Source organism: Nilaparvata lugens, chromosome 3, assembly GCF_014356525.2.
Source record: "Nilaparvata lugens isolate BPH chromosome 3, ASM1435652v1, whole genome shotgun sequence".
NCBI classification, from domain to species: Eukaryota; Metazoa; Arthropoda; class Insecta; order Hemiptera; family Delphacidae; genus Nilaparvata; species Nilaparvata lugens.
The window spans coordinates 73739369-73756823 of NC_052506.1; the positions used below are offsets into that span (position 1 = coordinate 73739369).

At 32.6% G+C, this 17455-nt stretch overlaps 2 protein-coding genes across 4 annotated transcripts in view; one reads left to right on the top strand and one right to left on the bottom strand.

The window, feature by feature from the left end:
• The first annotated feature begins 260 nt into the window (after positions 1–260).
• The window catches only part of LOC111046888 (galactose mutarotase), a 46807-nt gene continuing 29612 nt past the window's right edge, over positions 261–17455 (top strand). Inside the window, exons 1-2 of one of the 3 annotated variants that reach the window (XM_022332531.2) lie at positions 261–545; positions 2954–3055. The gene's annotated coding sequence lies outside the window, so the exon portion shown is untranslated. Of the gene's footprint in view, positions 546–2953; positions 3056–13648; positions 13766–17455 lie in introns of those variants that run through there. The other 2 variants (XM_039424527.1, XM_022332532.2) reach the window with 2 other exon arrangements.
• LOC111046887 (TNF receptor-associated factor 6) lies at positions 3207–14360 on the bottom strand. Its single transcript, XM_022332529.2, has 7 exons — positions 14087–14360; positions 13000–13133; positions 12397–12574; positions 10954–11070; positions 9513–9670; positions 4344–4598; positions 3207–3700 (listed from the first exon to the last, which is right to left on the bottom strand). The coding sequence occupies exons 1-7, from the start codon at positions 14126–14128 to the stop codon at positions 3379–3381; spliced, it is 1206 nt and encodes a 401-aa protein (XP_022188221.2). The 5' UTR covers positions 14129–14360; the 3' UTR covers positions 3207–3378.

The following is a 17455-nucleotide window of genomic DNA, read 5'->3' on the forward strand; positions in this document are numbered from 1 at the left end:
TAGTGTCTGTGTGTTCTGATAGTTAACAAATCGAATATTATCGTATTTAAATTATGAATTCTATTCAATCCAACATGAATGAATTGCATTGATGACACACACATAGTTATTCATATAAAAAAATCTTTCATACATTCGAGTAACTAACAAATAGTTTAACTTTTTTCTCAAGAAATTCAAATTTATGTCGTTTTTATTCAGTTCATGTTGCATTCAGAAAAGATACGCTGATGAATGGTCTTTTTGTCTTATAAATATCAAGAAGGCCTTTGTCAAAATCAAAATTTGAAATAAATTTTATTCTATATAACAATTTTAGGTTATGTTTGATTTTGTTTATATGACTAGTATTATATTGTGTAGTTGAAATTTATTATAATGGAATGATTAATGATTTTAAATCATTAAAAATTCAAGTAGGTTACTATAGATTGTAAAAGAAACAAAAATTTTTACCCACACTTTTGGTCTTCTTTTCAACTCTCCAAGTAAATTTTATAAAATTCAATTACCGTACCGGTATCAAATTCCTCAAGAAGCTAGAAGTAAGGATTTACATTATTATAATTTTTATTTATTTTGGGGCCTGTTGCATTTGCATAGTTCTTCGTAAATATTAGTAGGCTACTATCATTTTTGGGCTTTTGTTTCTAAAAACCTTAATATCGTTTTTATAGTGTTTGTTTCTGCTATTTTCTATCAATCAAATTTCATTTATTCATTTAGTTACATATAAAAGACAAGCTTCACAACATTGAATCGTCACAATCAATAAGAAACACAGAAAATACAATAAAGCAAGGAGGAGACGTCAAAGAAAAAACACTGCATCCAGGAGCACCCCCTGGAAGAAATCGATTAATTTCAGTTAATTTGAATGAAATTTTCTATTTATTTTCTTAAGACATCCACACATTCATCCACTGTGAATGGCGCTCTTTTTAACAGAACTTCCCTTATCCTTCCGGTCATCTTTAAAAAGTTAGAAAATCTTTAAAATTATGGGGTAGTCTATTCATAATTTTTATTGCGCAATAGTGTGGGCCTTTCTCCAGAAGGGTTAGTCTATGTGCCGGGTAACAGAGGATTGAGCCACCTCTCCTCGTATTGTAGGAATGATCAAGTACAACGGATGAGAATGCCCTCCAATTTTTACTAACGTACGTGATGATCTCCAGAAAGTAATTCATTATATTTAGTCCATGACCGGCAGTCGCCAGACAGACTTCGTCAAAAGTACATGGCTGGCAAAGTTAATATACGATCACAAAATAAGGCCTGCAGGATGTTCGGGCACTAAGGTTGAAGATTATTCTCAAAGCCCTTTTCTGCCTCTGAAAATTATCCCAAGGTGTGTGTCACCCCAGAATATCAAACTGTAACGAATGACAGACATGAGATAGCTATGATAGATCGCAAGCAGCGATCCCTTACTGCTCCCCTCACACAACTCAGCAAGAACAGAATAGCCTTTTCATATAAGAGACAATGCATCCTGTTCCTGTAAACAAGCTACTAAAAAATTCAGGTCGTCTTAAGACGCTTCTATAGTTGTGACATTAAAAGTTCTTAATCTATCTTGTTATCTTCAAGAAAATCAGAGGATTAGTAGATCGTATTAGATACTTTATGTGCATGAACATTAGAAGAAATTTCAAAGCTTAAACCCATATTTGATACCTGTCCAGTTTGGCTACATCATAATTGAGTGAAGCTGTTCAGAGAGAGTGCTTAGTGGGCGAAGGGTTAAAGCCGCTCCACCTGCAACCTTCTCCGTTGCCGGCGGAGCGGCTTTAACCTTTCGCCCACTGGGTTTGATTCCCGGTCTGGGCGCAATTTTTGGATAGTTTTATTCTTCAAATTTCCATCTGCTATTTAGTTCTTTGGTCAATGTTTGCAGTAGCAGAAGTCCTTGGCCCTTTTTATATAGCTTTCATTGGATATTCGAAATAATTATTATACAGTAATAAAAAGATTTATATTTTCTATTCCAATGGTTTGACATTTTTGATTTAGCTGGGTGATCATCAAAGCATCTATATATTAACACCTGTCATATTTAGTTTGTTCCTCAGGTTGAAAATAATTATATTACTCCATAAGGATCTACATAGAGAAGCATATCCCTGATAAAAATTCTAACACATAGGCTATTGATTTTGTGGTAATTTTGCATACAGTAATTTAGAAACACTGTATTATTCTATCAATTATAATTCAACGTACAGGACTACATATGTAACAGACCGTGTTGGAATTGCATACAACTGGAGATATTTTGGTTTCAATTTGGAACTGCTGTCTGTAAGTTTAGAAATGAAGTGAAACTGACAAAAAATTTTGAATTCACTGTTTCTGAATCATATTCCACTTATAAAATTAATTTTTCTCCCAATAAATCAGCAAAGTGATGTCTTCATCCAATAAAATGGTGAAGGTGAATAGCCAATGACAACTATTCCTCATGTACCTGAACATTTGCTGCCCTATTCAGACATTTTCTCGGAGAATGTTTGTTCCAGTTCAGCAAATGTAGCTCATAAACATCATTTCTCAAATAGCCATACATGAAAATGTCAAAGGGCAACAGATCAGGGAACCCCGCATTATGCGGGGTTTGATATTGTTCTATTTCAAGTCATTAATCCCTTAAGAAAACTAACATTTGAATAGATGTAACATTGTTGAGCAAAAAACAACATGGATATGAATACTCACTCGGTCTATAAATTGTTGTCACATCTTACAAGTTAATTATTGTTCTTCTATTTTTAAATTTTTGTTATTGATAAATTATCTGTAATTAACTTTTTATTTGTAGTCCGAATCTATTAATTCACTCTCACATCCTAAAGAAGGCATTCCTATTGATTCGATTTTCAATTCAGCAATCACATTGAGATATGAATGAATGTAAAGGAATAAAACTCAAGTTATGGAAAATTTATTACAGTTGATGGTGTGATCCTGACGTCAACTGGCAGATATCGAGGAATCTCAACTGCAATTATTTGAATTCACCAACAGAACACATTCTTTGGACTGGCACTGAATAGTGAGTATAAAACACTTGGATAACACAAGTCGGATATTACTATACTATAGTTTAAAACAATTGAAACTTCATCTTACGAATAAATTAATGTGGTCGCGATCTTGTATATGTTGTTTTTGAGGAATGATATTTGGAAAAATAAACTAGTAGATAAATTTTTAAATTCTTTTATCACTATAAAATTGAAACAATAAAATTAAGTACATAGAAGTAGCAACATAATACTGATCTTAATACAGTATATATAATTTGAAATACTTTTACGAAAGACATTAAACTCACAATATACTCGTAGGCTAACTTGTCACGTTTACGGTGGCGAATCAAACACTTTTTACCTGAATTTTCAAAGTCAGGCAGTCATTTTGCAAGTACCCTTCAATAGTACTAACAGAAACAAATTCGGCGTAACCAAAGGCACGTGAATTGATTTCCTTTGTTGGTCTTTTGAAAGCTTCCAGTTCTGGTCTTGACATCATTGTTTCGGAAATCGTTAGTGAAGGATTTTGTGGATGAACAAGAGTCAGTGAAATTCTACCAATAAATGGCCATTGCAGCACACTGTCATTCTCTCCTTGCATTACATGTACGTTCAATGTGATGAAAGATTTATCACTAACATTTAAATTGAGCCTGGCACAAAACCTGAAATGTGAAAGAACTAGATATTATTGGCGAAAATTAACTTTTCCAATCTTATACCTTAAATGTTGGACCAAGGTGTGAATATATCGTTGATAAAATATCGTGATTTCCTGGATGGATAAATTCTAAAATATAGTAGTTTTTGATTACAAAATATGCTTTGCTTGATATTGAAATAAAAGTTTTGCAAATTTGATAAGAAGCAACTATCTGAACAGAAATAAAGCAAATTCAGTCCAAGCTACAGAGATATTCTCAATACCATAAAATCATTTTTAGAGCAGCGATCTCTTGTTTAACTCTAGTTAATTTTTCACATGCATACTGTGAAATAAATAGATTCTAGACCAGTCATAATGTACAAAAAAGTGAGTTTTTGGGTCATTCAATAAATAACTCTGAAATAAGTGAATTTTTCGTGCAATGATTGTGGGGTTACAAAACTAAAATTCAAAAAGTTGACATTGGGAATGATTCGATTACCCGAGCAGCTTACAGCAATTTTTTTTAATTCAGCATTTGTTTGAGTACTTTCTTTTGGATTTTTTCCACTAAGAGTGTAGTGATGGATACCACCACTATTTTCAGTATATTGTTTTCTATCAAGCTAAGATTTCAAAAAAAGACAATTCAACACTCTCACCTGTAGCCATAATATGAGGTAAAAAAACCGGGACTGTAGAACATAATCGACGGCTCCAGTTTCATCTTCTGTAACTTTCTTCTGAAATCGGAAATATTCCACACATACACACCATTACAAACTCTAAGAGGTAGATCAGATTTCAGTCTATCAATCTCAACCGACAATCGAACAATGTGCTGATGAGCCCCTGACAGCTGCACATCTTGCTCTCTTGTTTTTTGTTCAAGTAAGACTATTCTTTCGAATAGGTTCCTGTAACAGAGAAATGATTGATTAAAAATTATTTTTCTATTATAAAACTTGAAACTTAGACTTAGATTACATAACATATTTTATTTTAGTTGTATAATTTCTTTGTTAGAATAATAGGGTTATCTAAAATTATTATTGAATAAATATAACTGAAATAGTATATTTCGCACCTAGGGCCGAAAATGAGACTTTTCTGGCTCGAAATCGGTTTCAAGTCCGAGGCCGTAGGCCGAGGACTAGAAAAGATTAAGAGCTGGAAAAACATTTTTGCCCATGGTGCGAACGCTATTTTTCGCTACACAGAAAAATAAACAATATATATATAATAATTGAGAATAATTGTTTATTAAGCACTTCCAAAAGCAAGAGTCGAAGGTCATAGCTCAAGCAAATCTGAGGTAATCTGAATATCAGGAAATTGTCCAAGTATTTTTATTTTTTATTCTGATTTGTTTAAATAACCTAAAAGATGATGTTCAATTATGTGAGAGGTTGAGTTTATACTTTTTTATTCTTTTAAATGACAATAAGATGATATTATTATAAATGTTTTAATTATTATTGAATAATAAACATGACTAATGAAAAGTTTGTTGATCAGCTGTTTTAGCACACTTTTAAATTTATGTCAACGTTAACAATGCTTGTTGTCGACTTCGGAAGTTTAGGTTAGAAGTTCCATCCTACTCTGAAAATCGAATTTGGATAGTTTATAATATATATCTTATCTGTATTCCATTCATCCAAATAAAATGATAGTATATTATTGCAGAATACTTATTGGAAATTATTGGAAATATTTTCAAAACAACAATAACTGATCATTATTCTGTACTATTACACTTGGGTAATGAGAAAAATCCTGAAACCACTTCACATAGAAACAGGCCTACAAATAACGTTAAAATTGCATACAACTACAAACTAATTGCTGAAAAATCGGAAAAAGAAAATTGGAATACTATTTTTGGAAATGATGATACTATAGATACCCTAGTTGACAATTTTGTGGATCGTATAAATGGTTTTATGGATTCAAGTAAAACTGAGAAGTATATTCCTCGCCGAAAGCGTCCCTTAAAACCTTGGATTACGGACGGAATAATAAGATCAATTATTATACGGGATAAAATGCATGATAAAATAAGAAAAGGCCCTGCAGATGCTGATTCGATAAATACATACAGAGTTTATCGTAATACATTGAATAGGCTCATAAGTGAGGCGAAGGATAACTATTATAGGGATAAAATAGAACAATGTAACACCAATAGTTCAAAGCTTTGGAGGTGTATTAATGAGGCTATCGGGGAGGGGAAGAAAGAGTGTTGTAAAATTGGAGTTGATGCCAAGAGGTTGAATGACTTTTTCACCAATGTTGGGGAGAGACAGGCTAAAACTATAAACAATGATCCCACAAGCTCTCCAAATTTCAATTTCAACAACGATGTAATTGAAACTCCTCTACCGAATTCCTTCTTTATGAGACCGACAAACTTCAATGAAGTTCAAGCGATAATAAAAGAGCTGAAAAATAACTGCACCCCAGGCTTGGATAATCTCAATAACACAGTACTCAAACATATAAGCCACACTATTTCACAGCCGCTTTCCGTGATTTTCAACAAATGCTTTGAACAAGGCTACTTCCCTAAACATTTCAAAACCGCCAAGATAAAACCTTTATTCAAGCAAGGAGATCCCTTGGACCCTAGTAACTACAGACCAATCAGCCTTATTAGTAATCTAGCAAAAATCATGGAGAAAATTATAAAGAAGAGATTAGTTGTGTATTTGAACAAGCATAAAATAATAGATAAGAATCAATTTGGATTCCAGACTGCGAAAAGTACCGAAGATGCGTTAATTGAATTTTCTAATACTGTTTCACAAAACTTGAATTCCAATTACAAATCTATAGCAGTTTTCCTGGATATTAAAAAAGCCTTTGATACTATATCACATAGTTTTCTTTACAATAAACTCGAAAGATATGGCTTTAGGGGAATATTTCTAGAACTCATAAAGAGCTACTTGAGAGATAGAACCCAGTCTTTAACAATCGACGGACTTACTGATGTCTCCAAAATGACCTCCTACGGTTTGCCTCAGGGAACGGTACTATCACCAATCCTCTTTATATTATATGTCAATGACTTATTAAAGCTGAAATTAAAAAACGCCACAACTATATCATTCGCAGATGACACTGCAGCTATTTTCCATGGGGAATCTTGGACTGGGGTACATGAAATTGCAGAACAGAACTGTTTGCTCATAAAAAATTGGTTGGACAGAAACACCCTGAGCCTGAACATTGAAAAAACCAATTACATCACCTTCGCATTCAATACAACTGGTAAACCTGATGAGAATTTAAATCTGAAACTGCAACAATAACTGCACCTGCCCTACTATAAAAAGAGTCAAAAGTACCAAATATCTAGGTGTCCAAATAGATGAAAATTTGAAGTGGGACATACACATAAAATTTATTTGCAGAAGAATGAGATATCTATCCTATAAATTCTACGAAGCAAAAAAATTCTGAACTCAAAACATCTAAAAATGGTTTACTTTGCACTGGTCCAGTCCATAATTCAGTATGGTATATCCGTATGGGGGGGCTGTTATAATTCTCACTTAGAAGAGCTTTTCATAATTCAAAAATCAATAATCAAAACAATTTTGAATAAACCCAGACTTTACCAACCGACTTGACTTTCAAAGAGTTTAATGTGTTAACAGTTAGGCAGTTGTACGTAATAAATGTAGCGAAATATATAATCAAACATAAAGCTAATTTTCCTTGCACAAATAACACAATCAATAACCTGTACAATCTGAGACCCTCCTCAAATAAGTATCTTATGTACAATACAAACATTGAAACCATCAGAAGACAACTTATATATTTAAGCACTAAATTGATAAATAAAATTCCTGAAGAATATATCTGCTGCGCAAAATTGACTAAAAAAATAAAACATGATATTAGTATTTGGATTAAAACGAACTATTTTTTCTACCTGTAAATTAAACAAAGTAAAAGAGGAACTTAGTGTTTTTGTGTGCTCACTTACCAATCTAGTGTGGACCTTTTTATTTATTTTTCTTTATTAAATTAACTATCCTATCATCCCACCTCACCTTTTTCCCTAATCCTTTATTTTCCCTCTCAAGGATTGAAAGCCTTCCTAGTACATGGGTAACTATAGTTGGAAGAGCTTCAATCCCACCCCTTTACACCAAATTCTGAATTAGCATCTTGTACGGACATTTTTGTTTTTTTTTTGTACTAATTTTGCTAGTTGTTTATTCTTGTTGTAATTTAATATTACTTGTATTTTATGTATGTGTGTAAAGGAAAATAAATTGAAATTGAAAAAATTGAAATTGAATTAAAAAAGCTAGAATTTAGCAATGATTTCAACAAAATTCATCAGTTTGTCAATTAAACTTCAACTTTATTCAATTCTAGAAGCATAGTAGATCATTAAACATGATGAAATTCTTCAGCACTATTACTTCTTGTAAAGATATCAAGGAAGAAAACTTATTGAAAAAAATGGAGATTATTTCACAGATCATGGTAATCTTCGATTCTATTGACAACATCGTGAATCAGCTAGTAATCTTCTATTTAGAATGTATTTGGGAAGCGAAGGTCTAAAATATCAACGTTATGTGAAATTCGCATTATGGTAAAAAAGAAGGATAGTGTTTGAATAAGATATATGGGCATACAAAGTAATCAAATTGAAGTAGACTACAATGTATATGTTTGCAAGCCCAAATGATCTTCCACCCATAGAAAAAAGAGTGAAGTGAAAGATGACCAAATTATAATTATTTGATGTTATGTTTGAAGGGTCGTTTTCAAGGATCCAAAGGTTGAAAGAACCTCACACGTCAACCGGAGCTTATTGGGTGTCCAAGTACGTAGTTGGGCAAACCAAAACGTGTCCTTTACAAGATCCAGGAGTTTTTCCCTATACTAACATCCCATTCATCACATGGTAGCTTGCAGACAAACAGAGCTTCTCTCCTTGCCCCTAGTCTCTCGCAATACAGTATGATATGCTTAGCAGTCTCTTCAGACTGATTGGTCCTCGTGACCTACGTTCCACTCCTGGCCTTTTTTGTAGGGAGATGTCACCAAATCGCCTCTAGGGCGCTTTGCCACCCTCGACTCAGCCTCTTGGGTTTTTCTTTTTGCCTCTCCGGAACTTTGCAGGGTCAAAAGCTTCACTTCTCTCAAGAAGTTTTGGTTGAATGGCCGCCCTTCTTTGAGCAGTGGTGAGGTTTGGTCTCTCCACCCGCAAACTGCTCGGTTGACTTATTGCATCCTTAGACATTCCTGCGGATTCTTGATCTTCTGGACTTCTCCCTCTTCAGTTGGGATGGTGTGATTGAGCTTACGTCATCTATGTCGTGATCAGTAGATGCCTTCTCAATGTTAGAGACACCATATAAAAGCCGCCCATCAGCACGGTCCACATCACTCACACCTTGGGTTGGCATAAGAAGAAGTAAGAATATGGCCAAGAAAGGTCGATAGATAAAAAAGAAAGAAAGAATGGCACACAGCAAAGTCAATGGAAAAGTGCCATTCTAGAAATGAAAAGTTCTTCCAAAGCGTATTAAGGAGAAGGGTTTTGGAAGAAGGGCTTTTGAAAGGGGTCCCTTTTATTCGCCTCCTACGACGAGCAGAAATACTGTAGTTTTATTCTGGTTTTCAACAAATTCTTGAGTCCGATGTTCGACTCAAAGCTCCCCCAACCCACAGGGGGCAATTATTTGATATTTGATTGGCATTATTACTACTTATTACGAAGTGTGATGGTATTCCATATTATAAAAATGATTTTTATATCTGTATATAGAATGAATCGACTCATGTAAGCTACTCACTTTACTAGCTCTTTGAATTGGCTTTCTTCTGAACTAGTTGTAGAATCAGTGTCATCCTGTTTGGGCCTAGGATCCCATAGTTTTGCTTCTTCTGCTTTTGATGTGATGGCAGTGTTTGTTAATCTCGAACTCAGACCAGAACAAACCGAACTGATGAGCTGGAATAGAAATCAATCTATTTCATTTTTCCAAACAAAATCAAAATAGTAGAATTTATTATCAAATAAACCATTCATATAATTTATTTATTATCTTCACTTGACTAAGCGCAAAACCATTTTTTAGGAAACAATGTTGATGTTTACCATGTAAATCAGCACAATAATACAAATGCTTATTTTTCACATATAAATTAGCTTGATGAAAAATAAAATAATATTCTGTCCATTTCGTTTCTGATGCCGTACATAAATGAAAAATCCTAGTTTAGTTTTGTTCAACTGAATACTTTATTTTTGAGCCAGTTATGCAAAACTAGACACTGCTACGTTACGAACCAATTGAACTATACATTCTGATATCGATATACTAATCTAATTCTTATGGGTAAATACCGCCAATAGCATGGATAATTGATTAAATCATTTCATAACTATCCAAGTACTGTATGTGTAAATTTTATAATGGTATCATTAAAAAATTACATTTATAAGAATTTTATACCAGGGTTAAATTCCAGAAGCTTGCTAAAAATTTATTTTTTAGCTAGAGCTTTAAAAAAATTTAGCATATTCTTGCTAAAAATAACATCCCTCTATTCTATATTTCTGGAGTTTCTAACATTCCTGTGATATTTTTATGTTTTTATACATTTTGGGAGTTTCTTACATCATTCCACTTTATAGCATCTGTTTACAATAAAATGTCGATATTTGCTAAAAGGAGTTAGTTATTAATTAGTTTATGACATCATTCAGTTGCACATACCAGTTAAGGCCCCCTACCATCTATTTCAACAAACCGAGCCAAATACACAAAGGCACTGTAAACAGCATTCAGCACTTTGTCCAATAAATATGATTTTCCCTGCGTACACAATGATGGCAAGCCTTCATGAAAGCGATGCTTACTGATGTGAATCAAACTATTAAAAAACATCTTATTTTTAGATTTTATGGAACATTAACTGTAGTCAGTTCTGGGAGCCAAGAGACAATTTAAAGAAGCATTGGTGTGTGAGAGTAGATTTTGGAGCAGCAAGCCCGTTTCACAGTAGTCATTCAACATGTTTGTCGTAGTCTGAATTGAGTAATTACAGTAAGTGATCCAGTGTGAATGAAAGCATTGTGAACTGGTATTTACAAGTTGAGCATCCAACAGCGCAAATGAGTGATAACTTTTATAATCTTACAAGCGCAAACTTTATGTTATTGTTGACTCTCCTTTCGATGAATCGACTATAGAAACTCAATGCCATGCAAAAGATACAGTGAACACTTACATTGAGATGGTTATGGAGATCATTGTTGAGATGCATCTTCATGTGCTCTGCAGACACGGCTATGAAATTGCAGCCTACATTATGAAATGAACAGCGCATGCAATCTTCACAGGTGGACTGAAATAAATACAAGAATACTTGAATGAAAAACAAGAATTTTTAAATGAAAAACCACAAAAATTTGCTAATTGTTTAAATTGTTTATACCAAATCGAACATTAGATTTAATATTCAGATCAAATATTAGGATAAATAGTTTCTAAATAAAATTAGTGAATTTTATTGGCATGGAATGTTCACTTGAGACATGTTCTTCAAAACGTATGGTTTTGTTTGGTGAGTCAAGTTATCAGAGAATGAATGAAGTGAATTAATAAAAAGTGAATCAATCAAATGAATGAAAGTATTTAATTATGAATGAATCAACTGAATCAAGTTGGTGAGTCTAGTTTTGCTAGACATAATCCTCCAATATAATTTGAATGAGTTTATGCACCTTTATTTGACAAAGAGCATAAAAGAATTAAATCATATGACGGAAGGCTCTTGTTGAAATTGATCTATATACTTAATTGTTTCTCATAATCTGGCAATCTGAACTACCTGTGTTTAGGCTCTTTCATTTCTAATGAAATGCTCTCCCGTTCTTCCTTGAGTTAATTTATTATTCTTTCAACATCCAAATTAGTTAGTAATATTTTCTTCTCTATCCCCATGCATATTTTTTTTTTAATTTAAATTTTTTATTGTTATCATTCTTCGTGTAGTCAAGCCCAAGGGTGATTTCAATATTTTTCTCTAATTATATTTCTTTACCAACCAAGAAATTATTAATTTTCTGAATAATAATGATATTTTTTTAAATAGACCTAATGTTTCTTCTCACATGTTTTTTGTTTTGTTATTTTGTAACACTGGGCCCCTGCTTACGCACTTGAGGTCATTTCCAAGGACTGGGAGTTTTAGATAGGCAGTGGAGCTGTTGCCTTTGTAGGAATTTCCCTTGTCAAATGAAATTTTTCCATATGACTTCGTAATTTCGTATGCTGTTTGGATGCATATCAATTTCTTTTTATACTGTATTCATTGATCCAATCAACTCTCTGCTTAACAAAGACCTGTTAATAGTCTTGTAGGGGGTTTCCTTGATATATTTTATTTTAAATTGTAACTCATTTTTTCCATGTAACATTCTGGGAAATGAATTTATTCGATTTGTACCTAGTTGTTATTAATGGAAAATAAATTTCCAATGTCAATTTGATAAGAAATTACAATGTAGATTATTTCTATGTCTGGCTTACAAGAGGACTAGTCTGTCTGATTTCAGTAGACGTGAATATGGATAGGAACTGTGAATAGTGTATCAATGTATATTCGGTTTGAGGGAAAATCGTTCAGTTGAAAAAAGGGAAATGTCTATTGTTGAAAGCATTCTATTACCGGATGGTGTTCACTCATATGTTGCTCGGCATCGATCAGAGAAAGAAGTTGTGTGCAGTCTTCAACGGGACACCGCAACTTTTGCTGAGCTATTTCTCGCCGCGTGTAGTTGTCGGGGAAAAGGTCTGCCTCCAAGGTCAGCGCATTGCCGTCTATTGGACAAACGCCCCCCTGACGTCTGAAATGTACATATGAAATGCGTGAAAAAGGAACTAAATCTTTCCCACAAGTTACTACCAAATCATCTTCAGTAATACAAAGAAAGTTTGAGTAGAAATTTCCAACATGTTAAAAACTACAGAATACTACTGCTTCGAGTCTGAACTGATGATATTGATTTATTTTTAAAAAGATGAAATTGTATGGAAACTCAAAAGCATTGGAATAGAAACTATATATTTTAATCATAAAATAAATTGAAATCGTTTCAAGAATTTCAAAGAGTGTAATCTTTAGAGTGCTCAGGAGAAGAGACTTACTATGTTAGTTTCATTTTAGTGGTCTAATAGCCAAAGTTGAGGTTGAATTTATTTTGAATTTCTTTATGAAATTTTTACTCACAGTCATTGAGATTAGTTGTTGATTAAATGACTAGATACTCACTTCATCCATTGAATAATGCATTCTTTGCAGAATCTGTGCCCACATGATGTTAGAAATGGATCCTTCAAACAGTTGAGACAGATTGGGCATTCAAATCTTGGATCTAGAGCTGGAAGCTTTCCAGTTTCAGAATCCTATAGTAAAAAACAATCAGATGGTCGAATTATGAGAACTGGTTTGGGACTTAACATTGAAGTTTCAAGTTTGTTAATTTAGCATGGGATAAACCAAAGCTAATAACCTAAATAGGATAAATAAAAGCTAATATTTCTCTTAAAATTCACTGCCAGCACCTATTAATATTAAAGCCTACTATTAGGACTCAAGGCCTATAAAATCCTATAGTTCAGAAAATTAAATAAAAACAAAAACCACAATTTAGTAATGTTCTCTCAAACTAATGCTATAGGCTACCTCTAATATCTTTTCAATAAAGGTCTATTGGCATAGAACAACATACTTAGTTTTCAAATTCTCATAAAATTTGAGATTAGAGAGGCCACAAGAGCCAATAAAATGAAAACCTAAGAAAATTAATTGAAGCTGAGAACAACAAATGTCACCAATTGCAAATCAGTATAATTGTACACGTTACAATTACGTGTGAGACAGAATCTCATTTCATCTGCTTTCTTCCTTCATCATATCAATAGCAAGATGAGAAGTCAAGATTTACAGTAGTTTTGAATTTCAAGTTTAATTTATCATCAGTGTTCAAAATAATAATTTTATTTACATTTGGCGCTGATCTTTGGGAACTTTTACTGTGAGTAATTGGTAGAATGATAAATACAAGAATGATATTTTGGTATTTGTAAAACTATCCCAAGTTTAGCGATTTCAAAATACGACGTAACATAAATTCAAAGTTGGATTAATATTTTGTTGTCGACAATTAATTACAATAGTTCAGATAGAATTCTAAAAATAATTCTATTAAATTGGATTAAAAACATCAAAAAGAGGAGTAGAGGAGAAAATTATAATAAAAAATAATATTAGCTGATCTTTTGAAAGATAACAACACAAAAGATAACCTGCACCTGGATAACATAACAATGCGGTAATACACAAGTGAACAACTTACAGGTGAGGATGCGCTGGTGCCAGTCGGAGATGCATCAGTCATTTCAAATTATTAATAAATTAAACAAAACATAAAATCTTATCAACCACTTGTTTTGAGAAAGTTGCATTGTTAACCTATTCACGTGACCGATGATTCATACATCGAAACTGGACTGGAATACGTAGATGTAGGCTCTCTTCTCTTCTACTTCAGCCTTCAGCGTTCAGCCTGATAAACACAAACAGGTAGAGGTGGGAGTAGAAGGATTGGACTTGTCAAACCAAGAAACCAGTTTACCTGCAAAGCGCATGACATGTAGCGACCAGCTGTTTGTTCTAGACGCGGTAATATTTAAATACTGTACGGTACTCGTTTGAGTTTGAACCCTCAATAATTTTATTAACATTTTACGGAGTACTGTGTATTTTCCTGGCAGAATTTTCAAATTATTATTTAATTAGGCTACCTATCAATGCATTTGAAAACTTGTGGACGGTAATTTTCATGGATGATTATTAATTCCATATAAAGTTACTAGGTACTAGGATTACAAAAATAATAATTATATAATATATTATTATTGAGATTGAAACTTATGTAGGCCTATTGTTATTGATTCTAAATAATAAATTAAAATACTTAACTCTTATCTAATTTTAGAAGAAACGTAAACATAACGCTGTCTCAGTACAATAATGCAAAACATTATTGTAAACTTTCAGAAAATAACCATTCAAGATTGTCCTCAGTTAAGCTGGCAATTAATTTCCATTATATCATTCACAACTATATTATTTATTTCTGTGTTTTGCATTAAACTTATTGAATATTCATTATCCATTATCATTCAATATAAAAATTGAAATATTTGTTAAATTAAGAACTTGGTAGGCTTATAAATAGTAGTAGGTAGGTATTGCTCTGATTTTTAGCTGCAATTTTTACAATGTTAGGTACTTTCATTTCTATTAGTATTACATTTATATTAGTACTATATTGTTATGGTTGAATGAGATTTTTACTTTCCTTGCCCTACTACCAATTATGATGTGTAGCTGCAATCAGCTACAACCTATGAGTTATTAGTTCTCTCCTCATAAAACAGCAAATTTTTGTGGTGTAATGTACTACATTAGAATACATTTTATTCAACTTTTATTCGAATTTAGTTTACACAGCTTACATAATTCTTTTCAGAATTAAATTCTCTACAATTGTTATTTCAAAACAATTTTTGTTTACTGGTCATTAAAGAAAGTTATTGGGCATCAAACCTAGAAGTCTGTGTTTTTCTACATAGATTTCTTGCATATTTTAACTTTTTTCTCAAAAACTACTCATACTACAGCTTCCAGACTAGTTTTATTCAATTTTTCAGATATTTTTCCATATGAATCCTTCATACGTTTTTTAAACGGGCGAAATCTTTCACCCTGTATAGCTCGCTAATGAAGCGTTTATGGATATATGTTTATAAGAACACTAGCAGGAACCCGTGCTTCGCAAGGATCTATTTTCAAAATTGATAATCTGAAAACTTGACGTAATGAAATTTTGAAGAATTGAAAATAGGCCTATAATCATCCTTGGTTAATTAAGAATCTAGCCTATATATGCAAAATTTCAAGTTGATTAGTCCAGTAGTTCAGACGTGATGATGCGTCAAACATAATTTTCCTATCCCGTACATGTATAAGCCAACTCTTTATTTTATTATAGATATGGTTAACGACTGCAAGAGATAGGAGTGTGGAACAGAATAGTTGTGAAACTATGATAGCCCCAGAAGTTTCTCGAACACAATAGTAGGTACTACATGAACTTTTTGAAAGTGATTTAAAAAAAATGTTAAAACAACAGAACTGAAAGTTGTCAACCTTATCATTCTACCTCCATTTAGAGAGTTCGATTCTTGTTGGCAAGAAACATGTTATTCAACGCAGAAATCATTGTTAATTTACTAAACGATAGGATAAGTTGAATAGTTTCCCTTTCAGGGGGAGTTTTGACAACCCACAAAACTCATTTTTCATTTGAGGAAATATCGAAAAGGTGCATAGGATCTTATTTTTCGTTCAGCTTGCCAAAATACCCCTCATTTCAATATTTAAATTTTTGACTGACTCTACAGTGAGTCAATAATTCTATCATGGCTCGAATAATTTTGAAATTGTAATAAAATAAAAATGGTTATAAATTAAAAATAAAATAAATAAAATAAAAACCTTTATTTAAAGATATGTTAACTGCATGCGTTTTTGTATTGCCGATACAGCATTGATAAAACTGTAGACGTTTATTTAGCAGTCTCGAAAAACTGTTCTAGCTAAAAAATTAATAATCCATACATTGGGCCTTCACATTGCATCAGGAAAATGAAGTTCAAAACTATGGTTTTCCTAAACATATGTTGTTGACATAATTTCTTTGATGCAGCTGTTTCACATTCGCCATATTATTATACAGAGTTTGTGAAAAAAATATTGATTATCAAAACAATACTTTTATTATATTAATAATAATACTAAACATATTTATCAATTATCAGAACAATATTATTGAGGTTGAGTGGAATCAGGTAGAAAGCAATAACAGAACAGATGTTCTTTTTTGAATTTCTATCATATTATTTTGTTATTTCCAATGATTACAACATATGTTAGAATATCACATGTCAATAAATAAATTATTTCATTTCCATATGGCACTCTCCTTACCATGTTCATAACCTTACTTAATAGGATCCTTTTTCATCCTTTGAAACCCTTAGAGGCAATATATCTCAAAATCCGTTCTTAGTGCGCGTCTAGCATGTTTGAAGAATATTTGTGCAAAGTTTCAAGTCTGTAGGTCAATTAGTTTGAGCTGTAGTGTGATTTTACATCAAAATTTTCGAAAAATGCCCTCTCCTGGACCCCCCTGTGCTCCTGATCGAAATTTTTCTGCATAGATCTAATTTTTTTCCGTAGCTGAACAAAAAAGTTCCTCATGACTTTGCTGTGCAATGAGCGGTTAAAAAGTACAAAATTTTGGGGGGGCCCTAGCTCCCTCAGGGGGGTAAATTTCTGGAAATCCTTTCTTAGTGGATGTTTTCAGGCTACCATAAACCATCGTGCAAAATTTCAAGTTTTTAGGCTCAGTAGTTTGGGCTGTGGTGTGATTTCAGTCTGTCGGGGCTTAGCCTTTTATAATTTCTTTTTTATAATTTCTTTTTTTTATAATTTCTTAGCCTTTTCTTATTTTCACCTCTACTATCACGTATTAAATTATTTCATCATAATTATGAATCACTCTGTATATTTTCAACATAAATATTCGCTAGATTTTCATTTTAGAAGTAGGAATTTCAACATCAATGATTGAGTTGGAAATCTGTATGTGTTTGTT